This window comes from Dipodomys merriami, unplaced genomic scaffold (assembly GCF_024711535.1).
Source record: "Dipodomys merriami isolate MVZ:Mamm:240054 unplaced genomic scaffold, mDipMer1.0.p SCAF_33, whole genome shotgun sequence".
Taxonomy (NCBI): Eukaryota; Metazoa; Chordata; class Mammalia; order Rodentia; family Heteromyidae; genus Dipodomys; species Dipodomys merriami.
This window is the reverse complement of record NW_027204826.1, coordinates 469,439-496,806: the sequence shown is the minus strand read 5'-3', so window position 1 is coordinate 496,806 and position 27,368 is coordinate 469,439. Positions and strand designations below refer to the sequence as shown.

Genomic DNA, 27,368 nt, shown 5'->3' with positions numbered 1-27,368 from the left:
AATAATCCACACATAGTCCTGACGAGCAGATACGATCTTGAGTAGAAATCCTGCTTCAGGAAAATAGCTAGGAGTTCTTCAGAAATTAAAGCGGCATTCCTGCGTGTTTATTCCCCATCGGGTGCTTCCTGCAGTCCTTCAGTACTAAGCATGGTGGCTTAACTCTTCTAGAATCCTGGTGCCTAGATGAGGCTCAGGTGCTGTGATGTGCCGCCTTACTAAGAAACTTGGCATCTGTGCCCACCCTGGCTGCTCTCCACACTGTTAGCAAAGGAGTGCAGGGTGACCAGTGGCCCCTCGGCCCCTCGATGGTCCCTTTAGAAGGGTGTTTGATCTTTCCAAATTAAATGTTGAGGTTTCCTCCTGATGGTAGGCTTCTTTTACATTTCAGCATTTTGATTTTTAAAGTGATAAGAGATTTCCAATGTCTCATTTATTTTTTCCTAGTTTATTTACCTTATTCTTTACTTTATTCTCACGCTTTTTCCAATTTGGGTTGACATAGTCAAAGACATTCTATCATGGAAAATGATTTAGAGTGATATAGGGGCTCTTTATTTATTTTGTCAGTCATGGGGCTTGAACTCTGGGCCTGGGCCATCCCTGAGCTCTTCAGCTCACAGCGCCACTTCTAGTTTTCTGGTGGTTAATGGAGATAAGACTCTCACGGACTTTGCTTGCCCGGGCTGGCTTTGAACCAAGATCCTCAGATCTCAGCCTCCTGAGTAAGATTACAGGTGTGAGCCACTGGTACCCGGCTTATTTATTTTTTTAATTGTTGAATTTAGCGTATTTTTGACAGGAAGAAAGGCTGAGAAACATGAGCGCAGGGAAGCAGTCCTGCCCTCTTACAGATTTGTGTTTACAGATAAAAATGAGAAATAAAGCTCATTGTTAGTGACCTGTAAGGGTGCAGCTAAAGAAATTGTGCCAGGGGCTAGGAATGTGCCTCTGTGGTAGAGTGCTTGCCTAGCATGGGTTCGATTCCTCAGTATCACATACACAGAAAAAGCCAGAAGTGGTGCTCTGGCTCAAGTGGTAGAGTGCTAGCCTTGAGCAAAAAGAAACTCAGGGACAGTCCCTAGGCCCTGAGTTCAAGCCCCAGGACTGGCCAAAAAAAAAAAAAAAGGAAAAGAAAAAAAATGTATGCCAGGATACCTGATGCTGGTGGCTCATCCTAGCTACTGAGAATCTGAGAATCATAGTTAAAAGCTAGCCTGGACAGGAAAGTCTGTGAGACTCTTATCTCCAGTTAGGCACCAAAAAGTTTTTTTTAAAAAAGCTAAAAGTAGAGCTGTGGCGCTAGCCTGGACAGGAAAGTCAGTGAGACTCTTATCTCCAGTTAGGCACCAAAAAGTTTTTTTTAAAAAAGCTAAAAGTAGAGCTGTGGCTCTACATTAGCTTTGATCACGGCACCCAGGCCCTGAGTTCAAGCTCTCGGATTGGCACCAGAAGTAAACAAAACAAAATTAATTAGGATGATTTTGCCTGATGCTAATTAACCTGAACACTGCTATCATCTAACTTGTGTATGTTGACTGCTTGCAGGGTTTGAATGCCGGTGTGGAAATGTTTACTGTGGTGTGCATCGCTACTCAGATGTACACAACTGCTCTTACAATTACAAGGCTGATGCTGCTGAGAAAATCAGAAAAGAAAATCCAGTAGTTGTTGGTGAAAAGATCCAGAAGATTTGAGCTCCTGCTGGAATACAAAACCCTTTGACCATCTGCAAACTAAAAACTGACTTGAGGTTTTTTTCTAGTCGTGGGGAATGTAGAGCAGCGTTATCTTGCATAGACCTTTAATCATGCATGTCATCAGAAGAATAGATTTTTGTTTTTGTTTTGAAAATGACTCTGAACATTTATTTCCATTGCAGTTTCTGTGGCTGAAAAGACTTAAACTTTGCAAGTATTATTCTTTCAAGATTAATTTTAGTTGCGTGCAGAGGGCTCTCGTAGCGGGCCTGGAGAGTGAGTTTGGAGGGCTGTGTTGGGTTCCAGTATTACACGCGCATGCGCTGTCCTGCAGCTTGGTCCTCGTGGTTTATGTAGATAGAGCTTTTCTCTTTCACACCAATCCTCTGTTCACCAGGCCCCTCGGGCACAGCTAGTTCATTGGTAACTGAATGTATCTTAATCATTATGGCTGCTTCTGGTTTGTTTCCCCATTAACAAAGGTTATACATATGTTAGCATAGTTTCTTTGCACCACTATTTATGTCAGGATCATTTGTCACACGAGAGTATGTGCTGGTGAGATTTTAAGTTTGTGTGTTTTTTCATTTTTCTTTCTTTTTTTTTTTTTTTGTTTTTGAGCGAGGGAAGAAAAAGCTGAATGCATTTTACTGCTGACTGCAAGTTTCTTTCAGATTACGTTCATTGGTCTGTGTATACAATATGAAGAATGATCTGAAGTAATTGTGCTGTATTTATGTTTATCCACCAGTCTTTGATTAAATAAAATGGAAAATCTGAATGCTCCGTGTCACTCGTTTTCTCCTAAGTCTTCCTGGTAGGGTAATTTGGTCCAGTTAAGGTTTCTGTTTTTCTATTTTCCTAATTTGGTAAGAGCACTGCTAATAGTTTCACATCTGTTCATGACTTAGGACAAATGGTCACTGAGATTGCACGTGGTATTTTCTGTCCTTATCCAGTGTCTGCTCTGCCCTCCATCACAGCCTGTTAGCATTCATAGAAATCTTTATCTGATCACATTGGAAATTCAAACAGTGGGCTGAATGGAGAATCATGGAGTAGAAACATGCTCAGGGGCACTTCTGGACTCTGGTTTACAGACCTACCTTTTCAAAATGAAGTGTTTATTTTATAATAGTGAATTTCTTGATTTAAAATGTGTGAGTTTTTTTGGTATTAGTCTTGGGGCTTGAACTCAGGGCCTGGGTGCTGTCCCTGACCTTTTGTGGTTAAGGCTAGCAGGTCTACCACTGAACCACAGCTCCTCTTTTGGCTTTTTGCTGATTAGAGATAAAAGTCTTTCACAGACTTTTCTACTCAAATTCACTTGGAACCATGATCCTCAGATCTCAGCCTCCTGCTAGGATGATAGGTGTGAGCCACCAACACTCAGCTTAAAGTAGTATATCTGTTCTATAAACATAAGGATGGTTTGATTTTATTTATTTTTTTTTTTTGGTCGGTCATGGAGCCTGAACTCTGTAGACTAGCACTCTTATCACTTGAGCCTCAGCCCCACTTCCAGCTTTTTCTGCTTATGTAGTGCTGAGGAATCGAACCGATGGCCTCATGCATGCAAGGCAAGAACTCTACCACTGAGCCATCTTCCCAGACTTAGGATGGTTTAATATTAAATAGACTTAGTCACATAGATTTAGGTGGAAGGAGCCATTATCACTTGATTCTGATAAAGTATAAACTGATGATTAACGAAAATTATTGGCAAATCATGACTAGAAAGGATTTCCTTTGAGCTATATGTATGTAAAATCAAACTGAGGAGCTGGGAAGGTGGCTCAGTGGTAGAGCGCTTGCTTTGCATGCATGAGGCCCTGGGTTCGATTCCTCAGCACCACATAAGCAGAAAAAAAAAGCCGGAAGTGGCGCTGTGGCTTAAGTGGGAGAGCACTAGCCTTGAGCTGAAGAGCTGAGGGACAGTGCCCAGGCCCAGAGTTCAGGCCCTATGACCGGACCCCCCCCCCAAAAAAAAAAAAAAAAAACTTCACCTTTAAATCAAACTGAAACGAAGTACCAAAAAGAGGAAATAACTCATTCCTCTATGTGTGTGCGCCCACGCACATATATGCATATATCCATGTGTTTATAGTACTGGTGCTTGACCTCTGAACCGGAAGCTCTTGCTTAACCTTTTTCTCGAGGCTGGCACTCCACTAATTGAGCTACACCTCCAGGTGATTTGGGGATAAGAATTTCGGTGGTTTGTCCATCCTGTTTGGCTTTGAACCATGGTCCTCAGGTCTCAGCCTTCTAACTGGGAGAATTATAGCTGTGAGCTGCCAGCTCACATCACAGCAGTTGGTTGTTTTGTTGTTGCTTAATTTTGTTTTTAACTTAGGACCTTGCGTTTGCTCAGACAGGTGCTCTACTATGGCAGCCATTCCCCCTGTCCTTTTATCATTAACAAAAATTTTTATTGGCCAGGTGTTGGTAGTTCACGCCTGTCATCCTAACTACTCAGGAGGCTGAAATCTGAGGATCGTGGTTCAAAGCTGGGCTGGGCAGGAAAGTCCATAAGACATTTGTCTCCAGTGAATCACCAGAAAACTGGAAACAGCTCCGTGGCTCCAAGTGCTAGCCCTGAGCAAAAAAGCTCAGGGGCAGTACCCAGGCCCTGAGTTCAAGCCCCACGACCAACCCAAAAAAAAAAAAATTTAAGTAGTCATACTAAGAGATTACAGTTACCTAAGTCAGGTTATGAGTACAGTGCATCTTGATCCACGTTACCTCTTCTTTCATTCCTCCCCCATTTCCCCGGCCCATCCCTACCCTCAAGTCACATAGTTCAATGTTTACATAATGTACATGGAACATGGTATCTGCAATCACTCTCCTTCCTCCTTCCGTTCTGTGTGCGCCCCCATGCCCTCCATCCATCCCCCCAAACATGCTTCTACTTGTTATTCCTTTTGTTAAATGATCCTTTAGGAGTTCCACCTTTGAACTCCTCCCCGAGCATGCCATCCTTTAATCAGTGTGGGTATGTCATCAGGGTTATATTTTAGCCCAAGCTTCCACATGAGACATGTGCTTTGTCTCTCTGGCCCTAACTTCACTTAACATAAGTTTTTCTAGGTCCATACAGTTCCCTGTAGACATAATACTATTCTGATTTTATTCTAATAGCTATTTCTGTTTCTATTTTTCTTTCTTTCTTTCTCTTTTTTTTGCCATTCCTGGGGCTTTAACTCAGGTCCTGGGCACTGTCCCTGACCTTCTTTAGCTCAAGGCTGGCACTCTTACCACTTGAGCCACAGCACCACTTCTGGCTTTTTCTGTGTATGTAGTACTGAGGGATCGAACCCAGGGCTTCATGCATGCTAGGCAAGCACTTTACCACTAAGCCACATTCCCAGTCCTGCATTCATAATCTTTTTACATATAAAATCTCACAGCGAGCAAACTAAATAATATACCATGAATAATACACTCCCTGATATTAACAGCCTGCTTTCTTCTCACTTCACTCCTGCTCCATAAATGGTAGTTCAATAGTTTTTCATGCTCTAGTGCTCAGGTTCAAACCCCAGCTCTGCCCTTACTGATCAAACATTTGAAGACACATTTGCCGGTGTTTAGGGAAAATTTATACAAAAAAAGGCCCCCAGTGAGCCTCGACTGACAGTCCAGAAGCAAGGGTCATGAAACATAACTGAGGTTTGTTTACCAGAGGTCCAAAGTGTCAATGTGGAAAAAGTTAATTATGAAGCTGATTTGGTGACAGCACTTTTTATTTATTTTTGTCTGTCCTGGGGCTTGAACTCGACCTGGGTGCTATCCCTCAGCTCTACAGCTCAAGGCTAGTGCTCTACCTCTTGAGCCACAGCACCACTTCTGAGTGGTTTATTGGAGATAAGAGTCTCATGGACTTTTTTGTCTGGGCTGGCTTTGAACTGCGATCCTCAGATCTCAGCCTCCTGAGTAGCTAGAATTACAGGCATGAACCACCGGTGCCTGGCTTGACTGCACTTGCTATCTTTGGGGATTTAGGAAAAGACTCATGCAGTTTTGTTTTTGAGTTTTGTTTTCAGAGACTCAGCTTCCTGGCTTTTTTGGGGGGAGGGGGGTCCTTTTGAATTAGCATGTGAGCATTGGGATGTTCAGAATGGGAAGTCAGGGCTGTGTGGGTGAGATGGATAAAAAGGAAACTGAGAATTTGGCCGCATCTGGAACCCTTGGGGCCTCCAAAAGCCGTGGACAGCTTGTATTAGGAAAGTATTGTAACTGTGATCGTGTGCCTATAGTGTGGATAAGGGAAGCGCTATCCGGAAGATAGAGCCCAATGGTTCTGCCGGTCCCTGGGACAGTGAAAAGTAAAGGAGCCAGCACTGGTAGCACATACCTGTAATCCCAGCTACTCAGAAGGTGAGAGGAGAGCTAGGTGATACCTGTATTCCTATCTATTTAGGCTGAGATCTGAGGATCTTAGTTCAAAGCCAGCCCAGGCAGGAAAGATAGAGTTGAGAAAGAGTCAAGAGACTCTTACCTCCAATTAACTACTCAGAACAAGCTGAAAGAGGTGCTGTGGCTCAAGTGGTGGAGCGCTAGCCTTGAGGAAAAGAAGTCAGGGTCTCAGGCCCTGAGCTCAAGCCCCAGGAGTGGCACAACAAATGATTTTTTTTGAGGGGGGAGGGCTGGTTGTGGGGCCTGAACTCTGGGTCTCGGTGCTGTCTGTCCCCCAGCTCTTCTTCAAAGCTAGCGCTCTACCACTTGAGCCACAACACCACTTTTGGCTTTTTCTGCTTATGGGGTGCTGAGGAATTGAACCCAGGGCCTCATGCATGCAAGGCAAGCACTCTACCACTGAGCTACCTTCCCAGCCCTGCAAATGATTTTTTTTTTTAAATTAGAAGTGCTGTCCCAGACATTTACAGGTAGGGTGAGAACACATGGCCAATGACAACCCAAATTCTCCCGCAGTGGGTGGGGCACAGTGCGGGCTGAACTCAGGGCCTCCAGCATTCACTGCCCTGCAACTGTGCCCCCAGTCTGTTTTATTTCTAGTTGTCTTCACGAAGAAAAGCAAAACCTAGCAGGGTGTCAGTGGTTTCTACCAGTAATCACAGCTACTCAGGAGGCCAAATTCGGAGTATCATGGTTGAAAGCCAGATCAGTAAAGTTTGTGAGCCTCTTATCTCTAATTAACCACAAAAAAACCCCCACAAAAACCCAACAGGAGAACACTAGAAAGCTTAAAGCAGGCTGTAGCTCAAGTGGTAGATCCCTATAGCGTTGAGTAAAGCTCAGGGATAGCACCCAAATCCTGAGTTCAAGCCCCAGGACCAGCACACACACACAAAGCAAAACCTAGAAGTAAAGCAATGGCTGGCTTTGGCTGGATATCCCTGGTTTAAAAAAAAGGAACAAAAAAGATTAATTGGTCACTTCCTGTGAGGCGGCATTGTTTGGCCAAGGTTGGAATTCTAGTTGGAGTTACTTTGATTGTCTCTATTTCTGAGATGAGGAAACATACTTTCACTTGCCCCAAATTAAGCACTTGTCTAATTCTAGTCAGTGGATTCAAGTCCAATTAGCTGTAAACACCCATCATTGTAAACGAGGGTTAATTTTTTTTTTCTTTTTTAGAGAACTTTTTTCTTCTTTTGCCCTTTGCCTTTTCTCCTCCTCTCCTTTCTCTTTGTTTTGTGACAGTTAAGGGCACTGGAACTCTGGGTCCTGTGCTCTTAATTGGCTTCTTTGCTCAAGGCTGGAGCTCTTCCATTTGAGCTGCAGCTCCTTTTCTGGCTTCTTGGTGGTTAACTGGAAATCAGTCTCCAGGTTTGTCTGCCTGGACCTGCCAGCATCTCCTGTCTCAGCTGGGATGACAGGTGTGAGCCACCCGCAGCTTGAACTCTGGGCCTGGCCGCTGTCCCTGAGCTCTTCAGCTCAAGGAGAGTGCTCTACCACTTGAGCCACAGCACCACTTGTGTATGTGGTGCTGAGGAATCAAACCCAGGGCCTCATGCATGCGAGGCAAGCACTCTGCCACTGAGCCACCTTCCCAGCCTGGCAGTTGACCTTTTAAGCTCTCTTTACTTTCTTTTTCATCTCTCTTCATGTGCATGCACGCCACACACACACACACACACACACACTTCCAAACGCCCTGCAATGAGCAGTTAACCAATCTGAGAGCAGAGAGCTGACACAGACACGACTGTGGAGCAGCAGGTTGGACTGGGGAATAAGCAGGCCTGATGGCCCTTCTCCACAAACTGGGACTATGTGGCAAACGGAGGAGTTCACTCTAGACGCTTGCAAGGGTCCCCGCCCCGGCCCCGCCCCCGCCCCCGCCCCGCCCTGGCGCCGCGAGCGCAGCTGGAGGCGGCTCTGCGGTCTCGCACATAGCCCCCAGCGAGCGGACGGGGCTCCTCATATGGGCGTGGCCAGAAAGTGGTTTCTTGGGCTGTGGAATGGGAGTGGTGTGATAAAAGCGAGATTATGGAAATGAGGAACAGGGGCGGGCTGCGGTGTGGGCGGGGGTGGACACGCGAAGGGGCGGGGTCTAGGGTATGATTATGGAAGTGGGGGCGTGGCCTGGGCGGGGCGCTCGGGGGGATCTCCGCGGGGCGGAGCCCTGCAGCTGCCGGGTCTGCCGGCCGCTGCCCGGGACGCCGCTGGAGCGCTGGGCGGAGCGGCGCGAACGGAGGGTTGGGAAGAAGAGGGGGCGGGCGTGAACCCGGGCGCGGCCGGACCCTGGGCCCCGTCCAGTCGCCGTCGCCCTCGGCCGCGCTGCGGGTGCCTGCTGCCATGTCCTTCGTGCCGGTGCCCGCGGACTCGGACTTCCCGATCCAGAACTTGCCCTATGGCGTCTTCTCCACCGCGGGCCGGGTGAGCGGGCGGGACCGTGGGGGGCCGGGGCGGGCCGCCGTGCTGCCGGAGGGTGCGAGACCGCCGGCCGCCGCCGTTCCCGGGACCCCTCCCCGGCCCGGCCAGCGCGTGCGATCCCTAACTCCAGAACCTGGAAAGTTCCATTTAACCCCCACGTTATTTATTTAATTATTTGATCCTGGGGCTTGAAACCTGGCGCTGCCCCCGAGCTCTCTTGCTCAAGGCTGGCGATCTACCACCTGAGTCACAACACTACTTCCAGCTTTTTACTGGTTCAGTGGAGATGAGAGTCCCGCGGGCTTTCCTGCCCGGGCTGGCCTCGCACCGCGGGCCTCGGAGCTCGGCCTCCGGCGTGGCTGGGCCGGCAGGCGGGAGCACCGCACCGGCGTTGCTCTTGTTCTGTGGTTGCCAGGCGGTGCGGGCTGAGGAGCCTCCGTGCCCTCGCTGACCCCGGCCCTGCCTGGCACCTGGTTCTTCCAGTCCAGAAAGAGGCCTGGACAGGAGGGGCAGCGACTGATCAGAAAGAGTGGGAAATCAGGGGCAAGGGGAGAGGAATGGGGGGACAGGCAGATTCCGAGAGAGAGAGAGAGAGAGAGAGAGAGAGAGAGAGAGAGAGAGAGAGAGCGAGAGAGAGCATGCAGGTGTGTATGTGCATGCATGTGCGCATGTGTGTTCCTCTCCCACCTATAGATAAACTCCAATTCTAAATCATGGCACCCAGAAGTATGGGGGAGATGTCTGCTAGGGCTGGGGCATTCTCCGTGGTGGAGTACCCGTTAAAAGAACTGCTTCCTGGAGTAGGGGGGGGGAGCCCTTTCTCCCTGGCCTTTCCCTGGTACCCAGATGGTCTGGCCTTGTGTGGTCTTGCCCACGGTCAATGCTTTGATTGCACAACCAGAGGCCTTGACCCAGGTGTGGGTCACAGCCCCAGCAGCCCCCTCCACAAACACTGCCTGTTAAACCTTAACTGTGCCAGCCAACCATGCTCCACAGGCAGAACCACCCTCTGACCCTGCGACCTCTGACCCTTGGCCCTCAGCAGAGAGGACTGGACAGGCATTTGTGAGCGCCAGGAAAATCTGGAATTCAGGTCCCTCCAGTGTGTGTGGCCAGAGGTTCCCAGACACTGCCCTGCTCCTTTATTGCTAGAATGTTCCAGGTAGCTGCTAGGGACTTCTGGTGGGCAAGCCCCTCCTCCCCCCACTCCTGGCCTCTGAGTGCCCAGATGGAGAGTTAGCCTTTTTGGCTTTCCATCCAGAAAGTTCAGAGCATTCAAACTATGCTGATCTCCACTGAATCTCCCAGGCATTGTGGTGGTGGCAGCTGGGGAATGAATGGCTGCCCCACTGTCCCCCCATGGCGGGTCCCTCCATGCATGGATCGCTCACAAACGCTTCACCCTGGTAGAAACTGCAGTCTAGCCACAGCTTTACTTCTGGCTTTTTGGTGTTGAATTGGAGATAAGAGTCTCACGGACTTTCCTCTCCATGCTGAGTAGCTAGGATTAATCTGTTCTATTTTTGTTGTTTTATTTTTGTTATTTATGTTTTGAATGCTGGTTCTGGGGCTTGCACTCAGGGCCTGGGTGCTGTCCCTGAGCTCTTTTGCTGACAGCTAGTGCTTTTCCACTTAAACCACAGCTCTACTTGTGGCTTTTGGAGATAGGAGTCTCATGGCCTTTCCTGCCCAGGCTGACTTTGAACCTCAGTTCTCAGATCTCAGCCTTGGAAGTCATGAGCTCTGGGTGGACGTGTGTGCTTGTGCCCACACATGTGTGTCAGCTTCCAGAACTCTGCACACTCACCTGTGGCAGGACAGTTCCATGTCCCATGTGACCAGATACTGGGGAACAGGGATAGTGTGTCCCGGTACACAAAGGATGTGCCTGTCTCTAGTTGCTGTCTGAAGATCCAGGGGGAAACTGAGGCCAAGAGGGCCGGGGCCTCATAAGGATGGGAGGTTGGGGTGTGACATCACTGGCCTGGAGTTCCTGTCCCAAACAGCATGGGAGAGAATCACCCTCCTGCCCTCCTCCCCCGCCATGTTCCACCTAGAGCGGTGCATTGGCACAATTGCTTTTCCAGGTCTCTAGGGCCCAAGGGCTGGGACTAAGCTGGGTGCCGGCGGCTATGGCCTGTCATTCTAGCTACTCTGGAGACTGAGAGCTGAGGGTCTTGGTTTAAAGACAGCAAGGACAGAAAGGTCTTGGGAAACTCTTATTTCCAATGAGCTAGCAAAAAGCCAGACATGAGGCATGTCTCATATGGTAGAACACCAGCCTCAAGTAAAAAAGCCAAGCCAGAGTACATGGCCCTGAGTTCAAATTCCAATACCAGTGCCAACCTAAAAAGGAATTTTCCCCCTCAAGTTCTAGGGTGCAGCTGCTCCTACAACCTGAGCTTTCCCACTGGAGCCTCTGCTTCCAGCCCTGGGCATTTTGTATGTATGGAGTTCTCCATGACCTGTAGCCCAAGTGCCTGGTCCAAGAGAAAGCCTAGGCTGCCCGAGGGGAACGGGGTTAGTGCAGGCGTCTGTGCAATAGCACAGAAGTTGGAACTTGGGGATTAGAACTCAGAGCCTCTTGGTTTTCAAGGCTGGTGCTGTGACACATGACCTACAACTTCTGACTTTTTTGCTGCTGAGTTGGAGATAAGAGTCTCAGGGACTTTCCTGACCTGGCTGGGTTTTTTTGGGGTTGGTCATGGGGTTTGAACTCTGGGCCTGGGCGCTGTCCCTCAGCTCTTCAGCTCAAGGCGAGCACTCTACCACTTGAGCCACAGCACCACTTCTGGATTTTTCTGCTTATGTAGTGCTGAGGAATCAAACCCAGGGCCTCATGCATGCAAGGCAAGCACTCTACCACTGAGCCACCTTCCCAGCCCCCGAGGCTGGCTTTGAACTGCAGTTCTCAGTTTTCAGCCTTCTGAGTAGCTGGGATTACAGGTGTAAGTCACCAGTGTTGGCTGGTTGAGACAATTTACTTGGGCACAAGGCTTGGACCAGGCTGCCTGCTCTTTCCACAGCCCAGGGCTATTTATTTCCCTTTGAGGAAACACAGAATCTCTTTATCTTCTCTCATGGATGTAGAGACAGGAGCCATACTCCATGCTACCTAGTGCACCCCTCTCCATGAGGCTCATGTAGCAGAATGCCTGTGGGGCATTAGATCAGCTTTCTACCACATGAGCCAGGCTCACCGTGGCTTTTCCCTGAGCTAAGCACATGTCTTGTGTGTGTGTGTGTGTGTGTGTGTGTGTGTGTGTGTGAATATGTGCCCAGTACTGGGGCTTGAACTCAGGGCCTGGGCGCTCTCCCATAGCTTTTCTCTCGAGGCTGGCTCTTTAACACTTGTACTTCTCCACTTGCAGCTGTGTGTGTGTGTGTGTGTGTGTGTGTGTGTGTGTGTGTGTGTGTGTGTGTGTGTGTGTGTGTGTGTGTGTGTGTGTGTGTGTGTGTGTTTGCGTTGGTCCTGGGGCTTGAACTCAAGGTCTGGGTGCTGTCCCTATGCTCTTTTGTTCAAGGCTAGCACTCTACCACTTGAGACTTGAGCCACAGTCCACTTCCAGCTTTTTCTTTTTTTTTGTTTTTGGGTCCAGTTGTGGGGCTTGAACTCTGGGCCTGGGCGCTGTCCCTCAGAGCTCAAGGCTAGTGCTCTACTGCTTGAGCTACAACACCACTTCAGGCTTTTTTCTTTTTGCTTATGTGGTGCTGAGGACTCGAACCCAGGGCCTCAGGCATGCAAGGCAAGCGCTCTGCCACTGATCCACCTTTCCAGCCCCACTTCCAGCTTTTTCTGAGTAGTTAATTGGAGATAAGAGTCTCTCAAACTTTCCTGCCTGGGCTGGTTCCGAACCAAGATCCTCAAATCTCAGCTTCCTTAGGTGTGAGCCACTGGCGCCCAACCACATACATGCAGCCTCTTGCTGGTTAGAGATAGAGTCTCACAAACGTCCCTTCTGGGCTGACTTTGATCCTCAGATCGCCGCCTCCTGAGTATCTAGGATTGCAGAGGGAAGCCACCAGTTCTTGGCTGACCATCATGTCTTCCTCCTAGCCGAAGCCCCGGATTGGAGTGGCTATCGGGGAGCAGATCTTGGACCTCAGTGCCATTGCACACCTCTTCACTGGACCTGCCCTCTGCCAGCACCAGCATGTCTTCCAAGAGGTAGGACGGGCGCCATGCCCCCCCCCCGCAGTGCCCCCTCCCAGAAATGCCATCTGCTCTTGCTCAGCGCCTCTGTGTGTGAGGGAGACGCTGTCCCACGTGACTGGCTGTGCCAGCGCAGGTGGGAGCCCTTCTGAGACAGACCCACTGGCAGGCGACATCTTCTCAGCACCAGATGGCTTATTTATTTATTTATTTTTTGCCGGTCCTGAGACTTGAACTCAGGGCCTGGCTGCTATTCCTGAGCTTCTTTTGTTCAAGGCTAGTTCTCTACCACTTGATCCACAGCTCTACTTTTGGCTTTTTGGTGGTTAATTGGACATAAGAGCTTCCTAAACTTTCTTGGCTTTGAACTGCAGTCCTCAGACCTCAGCCTCCTGAGTAGCTGGGATTACAGGTGTGATACACTGCACCCAGCTTCCTCTTGGAAGCATTGAGGAGTAGAACCTTCTTACGGAGTGGCTGGCCCTCACTGGGAAGGCGGTGGTGGTAGTGGTGTGCTTCTCTAGATCTTTCCCACACTGTGACCTCTTCTCTGCCTCTTCTCGTCCTAGTCAACTCTCAACAGCTTCATGGGCTTGGGCCAGGCTGCCTGGAAGGAGGCGAGGGCGTACCTGCAGGACTTGCTGTCTGCCAGCCAAGCCAGGCTCAGAGATGACACTGAGCTCCGGAAGCGGTGAGGGCCATGGGCTGGGTGGCAGACCATGAAGACCTGGCCTGTGGCTGGGCCTGGTGAACCCAGCCCAACACCATCCGGTCCCTCTTTGGGACATGTGGGCAGCCCTGGGATTACTGGGGCCTAGATTTGATCAGCCAAGCTAGTCCCTGCTCTGTCCCCATCCACTCCAGCCACACCTTCTCTGCTCCCTTCCTCTGCTCCTTCCCCTTCTTTCTTTTTTTCTCAGGACTTGGAACTCAGGTCCTAGGTGCTGTCCTTGAGCTTTTTTTTTTTTTTTTTTTTTTTTGGGTCCGGTCACAGGGCCTGAACTCTGGGCCTGGGCACTGTCCCTCAGCTCTTCAGCTCAAGGCTGCGCTCTACCACTTGAGCCACAGCGCCACTTCCGGCTTTTTTCTTTTTGCTTATGTGGTGCTGAGGAATCAAACCCAGGGCCTCACGCATGCAAGGCAAGTGCTCTACCACTGAGCCACCTTCTCAGCCCTGTCCCTGAGCTTTTTCACTCATGTCTGGCACTCTACTACTTGAACCACAGCTCCACTTCCAGTTTTCTGCTGGTTCATTGGAGATAAAGAGTCTCACAGACTTTCCTGCCCAGGCTGGCTTTGAACTGCGATCCTCGATCTCAGCCTCCTGAGTAGCTAGGATGACAAGCGTGAGCCACCATGCCTGGCCCCTTCTCTGTTTTCTAGCATAGAGGATCCCGTCCCCTAGCCCTATTTTTCAGAGTAGGAGGTTTGAGAGAGAAGGGGCAGTCAGCTGTGTGTGGCATTGTGGGTGTGATTTTCCAGACCATCACAGAGGGCGAGCGCAATTCTGGGCTGAGTCTGCAGGTCTTAGCTGGAGTGGGGCTTCTGTGTACCATGCTCCTGACCTTGACCTTGAAGCCCCTGGTTCTGCATTTCAGGGCCTTCGTCTCCCAGACCTCTGCCACCATGCACCTTCCAGCCACCATCGGTGAGTGCTGATGTTGTTGCTAAGTCAATGTGGACAGAATCTGGCAAGTGCTTAGTTCCCCGTGGCCAGGCAAGAGGAAAGCAGGCGGGGCTTCAGCTGTGAGTGGGGTCTCAGCCCACTCATGGCCATTGGCTGGGAGCTCTGGATCCCTCGGGGTCCTGGTCAGTCACGTGACCCATGTAAGTCAGTGCCCTCCCTCTTCCCAGAAGGCTGTGGGGCAAGTGCTCCAAGTGGTCATCAGAGCCGCCATTTTGTTTGCCCATTACTGGGATTTGAACCCAGAGACTGTGTGCTCTCACTTGGTTTTTTTCACTCAAAGTTGGTGTTCTGCCACTTGAGCCACAATTCCATGTCTAGTTTTTTGGTGGCTGGAGATAACAGTCTCGTGAGCTTTCCTGCCTAGACTGGCCTCACACCATAATCCTTACATCTCAGTCTGATGAGTAGCTGGGATTCAGGTGAGAGTCACCAGCCCATGGCTTTTTTTCCCTTTTAGTTCTGGTCCTGAGACTTGAACTCAGGGTCCGGGTCCTGTCCCTGAGCTTTCACTCAAGGCTGGTGCTCTACCACTCCAGCCACAGCTCCACTTCTGAAGTTTTTGCTGGTTCACTAGAGATAAGAGTCTTGCAGATATTTCTGTCCACGCTGGCTTTGAACTGTGGTTCTCAGATCTCAGCCTCCTGAGTAGCTGGGCTTATAAGCGTGAGCCACCAGTACCGGGTTGTTTTGTATTTCCTTTTTTTTGTAGTTATTGTTGGCCATGGGACTTGAACTCAGGGCCTGGGCACTGACTCTAAGCTTTCCTGCTCAAGGCTAGTGCTCTACCACTTTGAGACACAGTGCCACTTCCTGGATTTCTTCCTTCTTTTTTTTTTAATGTGAGATTTGGAACACTCAACAAGCCATTGATCCCAAGTGGGTTTCCCTGCAGATTTTAGCCATTCATCCCCTCAGATTTTAGTTATTCATCCCCTCAGTGGGTGAGGGCATCTGTAGCCTGCAACCTCCCCGTTCAGTTCACCAATTATTAGACGCCAGGTGTGTTCCTGTTCAAGCAAGGCCTTGTTGTGGTCCTGAGAGGGAGTCTAATGGAATGAAGTGGTTGTGATCTTACCAAAACCGGAAGGCCCACGGGAAGGAAAGCTCACCCGGAAGGAGGCAGATAAGGGGATAGCAAGGAAGGAAGAAGTCAGCGAGAGAAAGTAAGGCGGTGCTGGAATTGAAACCCACTGGTGAGGAGGAAAGAAGTGGTCCAGATTGCAGACACAACCTAAGCAAATGTGTGGCTCCTGAGGCGGGGGAGGGGGGGGTCCCTGTGTGGGTCACAAGCAGTGTGTGGGGTACAAGAAGTAGAAGCATTGGGTGCCAGTGGCTCACACTTGTAATCCTAGCTACTCAGGAGGCTGAGATCTGAGGATCACAGTTCAAAGCCAGCCCAAGCAGGAAAGTCTGTAAGACTCTTATCTCCAATAAACCACTCAGAAAACCGAAAGTGGTGCGCTGTGGCTCAAGTGGTAGAGCACTAGCCTTGAACTGAAGAGCTGAGGGCTAGCATCCAGGCCCAGAAGAAGTAGAAGCAGAGAGTGATTCACCAGATAAACACAGGTCCCAGTTCAAATCCTCCCCACTCCCCCCCAAAAAAATCACAAACAAACAAAAGGAAACTTAAGTGTTAGACTTGGGAAGCTCAGAAACTCCCTAAGGGGAGTGGGCCAAGCGCTGGTGGGCACGCTGATCATCCCAGCCACTCTAGAGGCTGCAGTGTGAGGATTGCAGTTCAAAGCCAGCCTGGGCAAGAAGGTCCATAAGACTCTTAACTCCAATGAACCAGCAAAACTCAGTAGAGCCAGGACTCAAGTGGTAGAGTGCCAGCTTTGAGTGAAAAAGCTCAGGGACAGCACCAGGGCCCCAAGTTCAAGTCTCCATACCAGTACCAAAAAACAAAACAAAAAAGACAACAACACCAAGTGTTGGTGTTGGTGTTAGACTCACCTGTAATCCTAGCTACATAGCACATTGAGATGTGAAGATCAAGGTTTGAAGCCAGCCAGGGCAGAAAAGCCTATGAGATTCTTATCTCCAGTGAACCACCAAAAAAAAGCTGGAAGTGGAGCTGTGGCTCAAGTGGTAGAGCTTCAGCTTTGAATTAGACACACTAAGGGACATGAGGTCCAGCCTCAGTACTGGCCAAAAACAGATGTGGAAGGGTATCGGCTACTCCATATTCAGATTCTACTGTTTTCCTACTTTTTAATTTGTTTCTCAGGGCAAAGGTTCTAAGAATGACTGGGACTACAGTCATGAGCTACCATGCCTGGCCAGAAATGGGTCTTGAATGAGGCGCTGGAGTGTGTGCTCCCGGCCTCATCCGGGCCTCTCCACTGTGGGCATCCCTGATGGGCTGGGCTTGGTCCTTTTTTAGGAGACTACACGGATTTCTATTCCTTCCGGCAACACGCCACCAACATCGGTATCATCTTCCGGGGAAAGGACAACGCCCTCATGCCCAACTGGTGTGTCCGGTGGCGGCTCAGGGTGGGCGCTTGGTCTGTCTGTCAAGTTCAGCAGGTTTGGTTTTTTTTGTGGTGCCAATAGTGGGGCTTGAACTCACGGCCTTGCACTCTACCTTGGCTTTTCCAATCAAGGCGGGTACTCTCCCTCTTGAACCACAGCTCTCCTTCTACCTTTCTTGGTGGCTCATTGGAGATCAAAGTCTCACAAGTCAGCGTCTGAACCACGATCCCCAGACTCCAGCGTCCTGAATAGCTGGGATTAAGGTGTGAGCCCAGCTTTCATCAATGTTTTGATTCAAGGTCTCAGTATGTCTCTCCAGTCCAAGCCAGCCTGGGCCCTCCGATCCTCTTGTTCTTGCCTTACAAATGCTGGGATTACAAGTGTGTGTCACCATATTGGCTTCCTATTTTTGTGTGTGATTTGATTATTTCACTTAATACAGTGTCGTCCAGACTTATTTATACTGTACCCTGCATCAGAATTTTTCCTTTCTTCAGGCTATGTTTCCATTGTCTAACTTTTTTTCTATAGGCATTGGGAATATACATATATTCATATATATGTGGATATGTGTGAATATTTATATGAATATATGTGAATGTGTGTGTGTGTGTGTGTGCACACACATATGTTAGAACAAGGTCTTGAACACAAAGCCTTGTACTTTTGTTTGGTCAAACCCTGTACTGGTTAATCAATGACAAGCATCTCAGACTTTTCTGCCGGGGCTGCTTTTGAACCTGAAATCTTCAGCTTTCAGCTTTTTATATAGTTGGGGTTCTAGGCATGATCCATAGGTGCACTGAATTTGTTTTTGTTTTTAATTGATTGTGGGGTTTTAAGTCAGGGCTTGGGCGCTGTTCCTGAGCTCTTTCACTCAAGGCTAGCACTCTACCGCTTTGAGTCATGCGTCACTTCCGGTTTCCTGGTGGTTCATTGGAGATCAGAGTCTCATGCGCTTTTCTAACTGGGCGGGCTTTGAACCACGATCCTCAGCTTTCAGCTTCCTGGGTAGCTGGGATGACAGACAGGAGCCACCTTCTGTGGTGGCTCAAATCTCCCGCCACAGGCAGTGTGGTGGTCACATCCCAGCATGCGTGGCTGTTGGTTTGACACAGCCTCTCAGGATCTTTTTTGTCCAGGCTGGCCTGGACCTCAGATACTTCTACCCTGTACTACTATGCCAGGCTTCTTTCTTCCTTTCCCTTTTCTCTTTTGCCTAAGATAAGGTTTCATGGGCATTTTGCTCAGGCTGGCCTCCAATGGCAGTCCTCTCAATCTCTGCCTCTCTAGTAGCCAGGTTCACAGGTGTGGGCCTGTGTCATTCCGGTTTACTTTGCAGTATTTTAACGGCGTCCATGCCCCTGTCCCTTGCTTGTGTCTGAACCAGGCTGCACTTGCCTGTTGGCTACCACGGCCGGGCCTCCTCTGTGGTGGTGTCCGGCACCCCAATCCGAAGGCCCACTGGGCAGATGAGACCTGACAATTGTAAGTGATTTCCAATACCTGGCCCTGCCCAGCTCAGCTGCTGGTACCCGTTCAGCCTGGCACTCACGGCACCCCCTTGTGTTCCTGTCATTTCAGCCAAGCCTCCTGTATACGGCGCCTCTAAACTCCTGGATATCGAGTTGGAAATGGTGAGCTGTATTAGTTCTGGATATACAGGAGCATGAAGAAGGGAATGGGAGGGGAGGGGAGGGGAGGGGAGGGAAGGGAAGGGAAGGGAAGGGAAGGGGTGTGACCAGAGACTTATGGAAATCTAACCCTGTGTTTCTTTCTCCATAGAGTAACAGTTCAATAGTTACTCATTTATGTTCTTGTTTTCTTCTTCTTCTTCTTCTTCCTCTTCTTCTTCTTCCTCCTCCTCCTCCTCCTCTTCTTCGTCTTCATCTTCGTCGTCTTCTTTTTGGTGCCAATCCAGGGGTTTGAACTCAGGGCCTGCGTACTGTCCCTGAACATTTTTGTTTAAGGCTAGTGCTCTACCACTTGAGCCACAGCTCCACTTCTGACTTTTTTGGTAGTTAATTGGAAATAAAAATCTCATGGACTTTTCTACCTGGGCTAGCTTTGAACCATGATCCTCAGATCTCAGGCTTCTGAATAGTTAGGATTCCAGGCATGGGTCACCATGCTTGGCTGTGAGCGGAAGGGAAGAACAGCAGGCCACCCAGGCAGCTGGGCCACGCTTTCCTGGGGTGGCCGTGTGGCTGCGTGGCTACAGTTCATGACTCGGAGTTGCCGTAGGTTCAGTCCAGGCTCAGTGGCAGTCCTGGCCCCTGGCAAGGCTGGGAAATTTCTGTGACCTTCGGTTTCCAGGTGACAAAGGTCCTGGGGCTGTGCAGATCAGTCCCAGACACTAACCCTGATCCCTCCCCTACCCGCTCTGGTTAGGCCTTCTTTGTAGGTCCTGGGAACCGGTTTGGGGAGCCGATCCCCATCTCCAGGGCCCACGAGCACATCTTCGGGATGGTTCTCATGAACGACTGGAGTGGTAATGGTGGCAGGGGGTACAGCAGGCCAGGAATGTGGGTGGCAGACTAGTTTCTGTTTCTGAGGACCGGGCCACTTCACCAGACTGTCTGGGTCTGCTGACTCCGTTCACTGGTGTTCACTGAGCACATATTAAGTGCCGGGCACTGAGGTGAACACACCACGTGTGCCATCAGTCCTAGGGATCTGGTGGGCTTTGGGGTGTCTCCCCTCTTCATCTGCATCATTGTGACCATCCTTTGTCTGTCCTTTTTTTGTGTGCTGGTTCTGGGACTTGAACTGGGGGCCTGGGCACTGTCCCTGAGCTTTGTGTGCTCAAGGCCAGAGCGTTACCACTTGAGCCACAGTTCCACTTCTAGCTTTTTGATAGTGAATTCTCCAATTAAGATAAGAGTCTCACAGACTTTCCTGCCCAGGCTGGCTTTGAACCACGATCCTCAGATCTCAGCCTCCTGAGTAGCTGGGATTACAGGGGTGTGCCCCCAGCTTGTCCATCTTTCTATTATGACCTGGCACCATGGCATCAAGGGCCTCTCCTCTTTGGTACTGGGTGATTTCTCCCCTGGTTCTGGAGCAGCCTGGACAGGGCTAGGGTGCCAGGTTCTGGTGAGGGCAGAGGGAAGGTTGGGACAAGCAGGGTGGGCTGGGCAAGCACCCCTCCCCCCTTCTCCTTCTAGCTCGGGACATCCAGCAGTGGGAGTATGTCCCGCTGGGCCCGTTCCTCGGGAAGAGCTTTGGGACCACCATCTCCCCATGGGTGGTGCCCATGGAGGCCCTCATGCCCTTTGTCCTACCCAACCCTGAGCAGGTAAGCACACATGCCTTGGTTTTGGTCTGTGCTGGTCCTGGGGCTTGAACTCTGGGCCTGGGCACTGTCCCTCAGCTCAAGGCTGGCGCTCTACCACTTGAGCCACAGCACCACTTTTGGTTTTCTGGTGGCTCATTGGAGATAAGAGTCTCACGGCCTTGGGGCTGGGAAGGTGGCTCAGTGGTAGAGCGCTTACCTTGCATGTCTGAGACCCTGGGTTTGATTCCTCAGCACCACATAAGCAAAAAGAAAAAAGCCGGAAGTGGTGCTGTGGCTCAAGTGGTAGAGGGCTAGCCTTGAGCTGAAGAGCTGAGGGACAGCGCCCAGGCCCAGAGTTCAGGCCCCACGACTGGACCCCCCCCAAAAAAAAAAAAAAAAAAAAACCAAAAGAGTCTCACGGCCCTTTCTGCCTGGGCTGGCTTTGAACCTTGCTTCTTAGATCTCAGCCTCCTGAGTAGCTGAGATTACAAGTGTGAGCACCCATACTGGGACCCTGCCATCTCCAGGCCCAGGGGCTCGCCCAGCACATACCCCAAATCCAGACTCTGGGGGCGCTGGCCGGAGCTCTATGGAGGTGCATATCTAGGAGGGCCCGGGGTTCCCAAACTATCACTTAATGACAACAAATGGCGCCCCTAAATACTCCCTCTGCCCTCTGCAGTTTGGGGGGGGGATGGAGGGGGAGCTGCTGCGACCCCAGGCCTGGGTCACCCCACTCCCGGCCAGGGCCTCATCAGGCCCCTGCGTGAGGCCGGGCGGGCTGGCCATGATAAATGATCATCTCAGCGGCTCCAGGGCTGAGATCCGGAGGATCGCGGTTCTGAGCAGCCCGGGAGGGCGGCCTGCCTTGACGGTGACCAGGGCTGCTCCTCCCCCAGGTCCCCCAGCCCCTGCCCTACCTCTGCCATGACCGGCCGTACTCCTTCGACATCCGGCTCTCCGTCGCCCTGAAAGGTATGCGGTGCGCACGCGGCTGCTCCTTGGCACGGGTGGGCGCAGGGCCGAGCGGGCGCAGGGGCAGGGGGGCACAGGGCGGGTGGGCGCAGGGCGGGCGGGCGCAGGGCTGGGCGCAGGGCCGGGTGGGCGCAGGGCCGGGCGGGCACAGGGCGGGTGGGCGCAGGGCCGGGTGGGCGCAGGGCCGGGCCGGGCGCAGGGCCGGGTGGGCGCAGGGCCGGGCGGGCGCAGGGCCGGGCCGGGCGCAGGGCGGGCGGGCGCAGGGCCGGGCCGGGCGCAGGGCGGGCGCAGGGCGGGCTCAGGGCCGGCCTGCCCGGTTCCCACGCCCCGTCCCCCGCGCCCCGCCTCCTGGCCCGCGGCGGCCGGTGTTCTGCCCAGGGCCTGTCTTGCGTTTTGTTTTGAGCTCAGTGTTTGATGCTCTGGCTTGGGCTTCCTGGCTCAAGGCCGGAGCTCTACCGCCTGAGCCACAGCCCCGCTCCTGGCTTTGCTGGTTCGTTGCAGGTAAGAACATCGCGGCCTTTCCCGCTCAGGTGGACCGTGTGATCCTCTGATCATGGGTGGACCATGTGATCCTCTGATCATGGGTGGGTCGTGTGATCCTCTGATCATGGGTGGACCGTGTGATCCTCTGATCATGGGTGGGTCGTGTGATCCTCTGATCATGGGTGGACCGTGTGATCCTCTGATCATGGGTGGGTCGTGTGATCCTCTGATCATGGGTGGACCGTGTGATCCTCTGATCATGGGTGGGTCGTGTGATCCTCTGATCATGGGTGGATCGTGTGATCCTCTGATCATGGGTGGATCATGTGATCCTCTGATCCTGTGTGAGAGAGCACGCACTCAGGTCCACATGTTAGCCGGGCGCGGTGGCTCACACCTGCCATCCCAGCTTCTCGGGACAGAGATCGGAGGATCACGGTTCAAAGCCAGGTTGGGCAGGAAAGTCCCCGAGGGACCAGCAAAAAACCCGATGTGGAGTGGTGGCTCAAGTGGCAGGGTGCCGGCCGTGAGCCCCTGTGCCTGCAGGCCTTGGTGACCGCGTCTTCTCTGTGTTGGCAGGCGAAGGGATGCAGCAGGCCGCCACCATCTGCACGTCCAATTTCAAGGCAAGCTTTGAAGCCCACACCGCTTCTTAGGAGTCAGGAGAGGGAGACTTTTCTCCCTGGCGGGAAGGGAGAGAGATCTGTGATATTTTGGGATGCGAGATTGGTTTTTTAGACATTTTTGCTGGGGTTGGCCTGAGACCATGATCTTCCCGCCTAAGGTTTCTTGCGTGGCTTAAACTACAGGCATAAACGACTGCAGCTGGCTTGTTTGTTGAGATGGGGAGGGACCTCTTAATGACTTCTTTGATACTGGCTTCCAACTGCCGTCCTCTTGATCTTAACCTCCCAAGTAACTGAGATAATAGGTGTGAGCCACCATGTTTGGCCAACTTAATCTGTTTTTAGGTCTCTCTCTCTCTCTCTCTCTCTCTCTCTCTCTCTCTCTCTCTCTCTCTCTCTCTCTCAATACTGGGCATTGAACCCAGATTCTCCTTAGGAAGAAGCACTCAGAAAGGTCTTGTGCTCTTGCTCAAGCTGTTCTATGGCCACAATCCTCTTACCTGTGTCTCCTGGATAGCTGGGATTACAGGTTTGCAGCACTATGCCTGGCCCCTAAGTAAAATTTCAACTGAAGCTTAAACCACCTAGTACAAACATGTCCTTTGTGAGTATGCAGCCCAAAGAATTTTCAGTAAGCAACATCCCCACATGCCCATATATACACATCTATGTATCTACCTATCTATCCATCCATCTATGTATATAGATGTGTATATAGATGTATCTTCATAGCCATTGTTCAGAACAGATTATAGGGACAGCTTATATTTTTCATCACCATGTAGTATTCCACTGTATCAACTTTGAGCCAGAGCCCGGCTCCTCGTATTTCTTCTTGCTACAGTGCTAGATTAGAAAGGAGGCAAGAGGAAACAAGCCATCAAGAGGCCAGCAAACAGCCGGGCACCGGTGCACATTTGTGCACCAAAAGATGAATATTAGCATGTCCATCATAACACTAGGACGGCCCCAGACAGGAAACAGTGGAATACGACATGGTGAAAGCATGCTTTCTGGGGGTCTGGGGATCTGTGAATCTGGGGGCCTGGGGCCTGGGGTTTGGGATCCTGGGGACAGTATGGGGCGGGGAGAAGGAAGAGGGGGGCGTGGGAGAAGAGGAAGATGCGGGCCTGGGTTGGCACGTATATGCAGTGGGGTGCAGTGGGGTGTGGCAGGCATGCACAGATCCACTCACCGGCCCACTGAGTGTTCCAGAAACCCAAGGAGTGGGGGCTGTAAGGGACGCAGCTCAGGGGCTGGGGGCTGGCCAGGCAGGGGGTGGCTGTGCGCACGTGGGGTCAGGGCTGGTGCGGAGCCCGGCAGGGAGGTGGCCCTGGGGAGGCTGGGGGGGAGCACCAGGCTGCCAGGGCGCCACGGGGCTCATGCAGGAGATGGTGGTGGGTGCACAAGAAAGACGGGTGTCCGTCCTCCCTCCCTCCCTCATTTCCTCCCTCCCCCCTCCCTCCCTCCCTCCTCCCTCCCCCTCCCTCCCTCCCTTCTTTATGTGTCAGTTCTGCAGTTTGAACTCAGGGCCTCGCACACTCCCTCAGCTTCTTTCACTCAAGGCTGGCACTCTAGCACTTGAGTCACACCTTCTCTTTCTTTCCACAGCTTTTTGCTGACTAGTTGGAGAGCACAGTCTATCAGATTTGTCTAGTCAGGCTGGCTGTGAACCATGATCCTCAGATCTCAGGCCCCTGAGTAGTGAGGATGGCAGGCGTGAGCCACCCCGCGCAGCCGTCAGTGTCATTAGTGTTGGGGAGCAGAGGGAGGCAGCCGGGGTGTGTGGGAGGTGGCCTGCGCCAGCTTCACTGCACTTCGCCGTCTCAGAAGGTGGGTGCTCATACCTGCCCCCCTCCCCGTTGCCTCCAGTACATGTACTGGACCATGCTACAACAGCTCACGCACCATTCTGTCAACGGCTGTAATCTCCGGCCCGGGGACCTCCTGGCTTCTGGAACAGTCAGTGGGCCGGTGAGTGGATCTGTGCACGCCTACCGCACCCAGCTGCACCCCGCTGCGCCCTGCTGCACATACCTCCAACGCAGGCCTGCATCTTCCTCTTTTCCCACACCCCTCCTCCTTCGCCTCCTCTCTCTCTTCTTGCTCCCCCTACCCCGTGCTGTCCCCAGGATCCCAAACCCCAGATCCCCAGATGCCCAGGTCCCCAGACCCCCAGATTCCCAGGTCCCCAGACCCCCAGATTCCCAGGCCCTCAGGGGTATCTGGTACACCCGGCCCCTTCCTTTTGAGCCCCATGGGATGAGCTGTTGGCCAGGGTGCCCCGAGTTCTGGGTGGCCCCGCACCTGCCCACCCCTTCTCTCTCCTCCTGGGAAGGATCCTGAGAGCTTTGGCTCCATGATGGAACTGTCGTGGAGGGGCGCCAAGCCCATCCCACTGGGCGCGGGGCAGAGCAGGACATTCCTGCTGGATGGGGACGAGGTCATCATCACAGGTGAGGCCGCTGAAGGTGCGCATGCGTGTGTGTGCATGTGTGTGCGTGTGTGTGCATGTGTGTGTGCATGTGTGTGTGTGTGTGCATGTGTGTGTGTTTGTCTCTGTCTCTAGCTTTCTGTCTCTGTCTTTGTCTCTGTTTCTGTCTTTGTCTCTGTCTTTGTGTCTGTCTGTCTGTCGTCCTTGGGGCCCCTCTCTCCTCTGCATGTTATTAACAGGGCACACAGTGGGTAGCAGCCCACTCCATAGAGCCAGAGATTCCAGCGGGACCCCAAGTTCCATCTCGGTCATGACATTCATCCAGGGGTGTGTGTGTGCACGTGCATGTGTGTGTGTATGGGTGCGTGTGCACACACACCAGTATTGGGACTTGAAATCAGAGGCTCACACTCTCCTTTAGCTTTTTTTGCTCAAGGCTGGTATTCTACCACTTGAGCCACACCTCCATTTTTCCTCTTTTTGCCTATCATGCCAGCTACTCAGGAGGCTGAGATCCCAGCCTGGGAAAGAAAAGTCTCAGAGACTCTTAACTCCAATGAGCCACCCAAAAGCAGATGTGGAGGTGTGGTTCAAGTGGTAGAGCACCAGCCTTGAGTAAACAAAAAGCTAAGGGATAGTGCCCAGTCCCTGAGATTAAACCCCAGTACTAGCCAAAATTTTAAAAGGGACAGAGCTAGGATTTGAACCAGGAGCATTCCTATGTTGTCCCCCTAGCTCTGGTGGTGGCAGAAAACAACCTGCCCTCCAGCCAGGCCTGGCCCCGGCCCTACAGCAAGGCACTCTCACTCCACCTGGCGTTCAGTCTGTGAACTGCATCCTGAGTCCCCGTGACAGGAAGCCCCAGGTCCCAGACACCCACTTCTGCTGGGGCCCGAGGGGTCCCACAGCAAGACCGTGGGGCAGCTGTGGTGGCTTTTCTGTGTTTGTGGTACTGAGCATGGTTACCCAGTACCCTAAAGTACTCTGCAACCCAGCACTCTACACTGAACCTTGTGTCAGTTGAGCCACACCATGATGGGTTTGGGTTTGGGTTTTGGTGCCATAGTGGAGCTTGAACTCAAGTCCCAGGGCTCCCGCTTACAGGTGTGCCCAGAAAGCCCTCCCCATGGATTGTTCCTCCATTATTGATTATTTATATGTTGCCATCCAAAAGTGAGTGACAGAAAAATGGGGAAACGGAGTCATGCGCTAGCCAGTTGGTCCAAGGGTGGCTATGCACAGAGGGTGTCTGGGGAGGCCCTGGCGAGGGTGGGCGTTGGGAGGAGGGCTGGGGGTCGGTGCAGGGGAGGAGCCGGTCCCTGAACGAGCTGAGTTGAGGGAGCCAAGCCGACCTCAGGGCTGCCGGGCGCCCCAAGCCAGCGTGGCCCCTGAGCTCTGAGGCCTGACTGTGCACAAGGCCGCGCCATCCCCATTCTGGTGGGGACACTGGCCTCAGACACGTCTCCCCGCCGGGCCCCAGCTTTGGGGGTGGCCTCCAGTGGGTTGAGGGGTCTCGTGGCGCCTTCATGTCATGCAGGCTTTGTCCCCACTGAGGGAGTTGCCATGTCCCGCTGCCTCCACCCACCCTGGCCCCTGTGGCCTCCCCGAGCCTTGGCCTCCACCGTCCTCACCTTCCACATGCCTTGGCCTCCATGCGCCTCAGCCTTCACAGGCTCCGGCCTCCATGGGCCCTCGGGACGTGCTGCCCTCTGAGGGACTGAGAGGCTTAACCTGGTAAAGCAAGCACACTGCGCACCCCCAGCCCTTTAGTGGGTTCCTGGGAGGCCTTTGCCATCTGCAGGGCAGCCTTACTACACCCAGTGCCCATGGACTGAACTCCTATACACCCGTCAAAACCTGGCACACACGTCGCAGCTTTCCCCGCTCTCCTCCTCTGTGCTGCTCCCTCAGAACCTGGCGGGCATCTGTCTGCCACCTCGTGTCCAGAGCTGCTGCTCCCACAGGCCTGCCTTCCTTACAGACAGACAGACAGACAGACAGACAGGCAGGCTTCTCTTATCTTCCTTAGTGGCACTGTTGTTCAGCTGGAACTGACTAGGTCAGCTCACGTGGTGGCCTTGTGCCGGGTAGGCACACGCAGCAGGGCCCCCATGAGACCCATTTCCTGAATGAGGCCTGGAGGGCCCCTGAGGACGTGGAGCCCGGGGCCTGAGAGCTCAGGCCGCCTGGCTCGGGTTAGCTGCAGACCTGGAGTTTGAACTCTAGACCCTGACTGTGGGGAAGGCCCGGAGCTCGGGCTGCAGTGCACCCGGGGCTGCCTGGCCTTTGCAGGGAGGCTGGGTCCTGGGAGTCCCCAGCTCAGAGGCTGACCCTGTCCTCCTGTCCTGTCCCCTGTCCCCCTGTCCTGTCCCCTCCCCTGTCTTGTCCCCTGTCCTGTCCCCTGTCCCCGGCTCTAGGTCACTGCCAGGGAGACGGCTACCGCGTGGGCTTTGGCCAGTGCAGTGGGAAGGTGCTACCAGCCCTCTCACCTGTGTGACACACCCACCCAGCCTCGGCTGACCTTCGGCCCGGCCCGTGGGGCTGCAGCTGGAATAAAGACCCAGTGTCCTGACGGGTCCTGTGTCCTTGCTGTGGCCAGGGTGGGGCAGGGCTGCGGAGGGAGGCGGGAGGAGGAGGAGGAGGTGTGGATTCTAGTCATCACTCAGTGGAGGCCACGGAAGAGGCAGCCTGGGCCCCGTCCGCGCACGCGCG

At 52.5% G+C, this 27,368-nt stretch overlaps 2 protein-coding genes across 12 annotated transcripts in view; both read left to right on the top strand.

Annotated features, from left to right (window-relative positions):
- Zfand6 (zinc finger AN1-type containing 6) overlaps nt 1-2,481 on the top strand; it is a 66,347-nt gene extending 63,866 nt beyond the window's left edge. For all 11 annotated transcript variants that reach the window (XM_070042757.1, XM_070042755.1, XM_070042756.1 and 8 more), the window contains one exon: nt 1,549-2,481. In XM_070042757.1, the coding sequence (XP_069898858.1) occupies nt 1,549-1,697 (149 nt within the window). In that variant the 3' untranslated portion in view covers nt 1,698-2,481. The remainder of the gene's footprint in view (nt 1-1,548) is intronic.
- A 5,869-nt stretch (nt 2,482-8,350) lies between these two features.
- On the top strand, nt 8,351-27,228 carry Fah (fumarylacetoacetate hydrolase). The gene is made up of 14 exons (XM_070042752.1): nt 8,351-8,549; nt 12,604-12,714; nt 13,269-13,390; nt 14,298-14,347; nt 16,770-16,860; nt 18,252-18,349; nt 18,446-18,498; nt 19,253-19,352; nt 20,029-20,159; nt 21,038-21,113; nt 22,176-22,222; nt 24,095-24,196; nt 24,561-24,678; nt 27,074-27,228. Exons 1-14 carry the CDS (start codon nt 8,469-8,471, stop codon nt 27,151-27,153), a joined length of 1,260 nt encoding a protein of 419 aa, XP_069898853.1. The 5' UTR covers nt 8,351-8,468; the 3' UTR covers nt 27,154-27,228.
- Nucleotides 27,229-27,368: the final 140 nt, after the last annotated feature.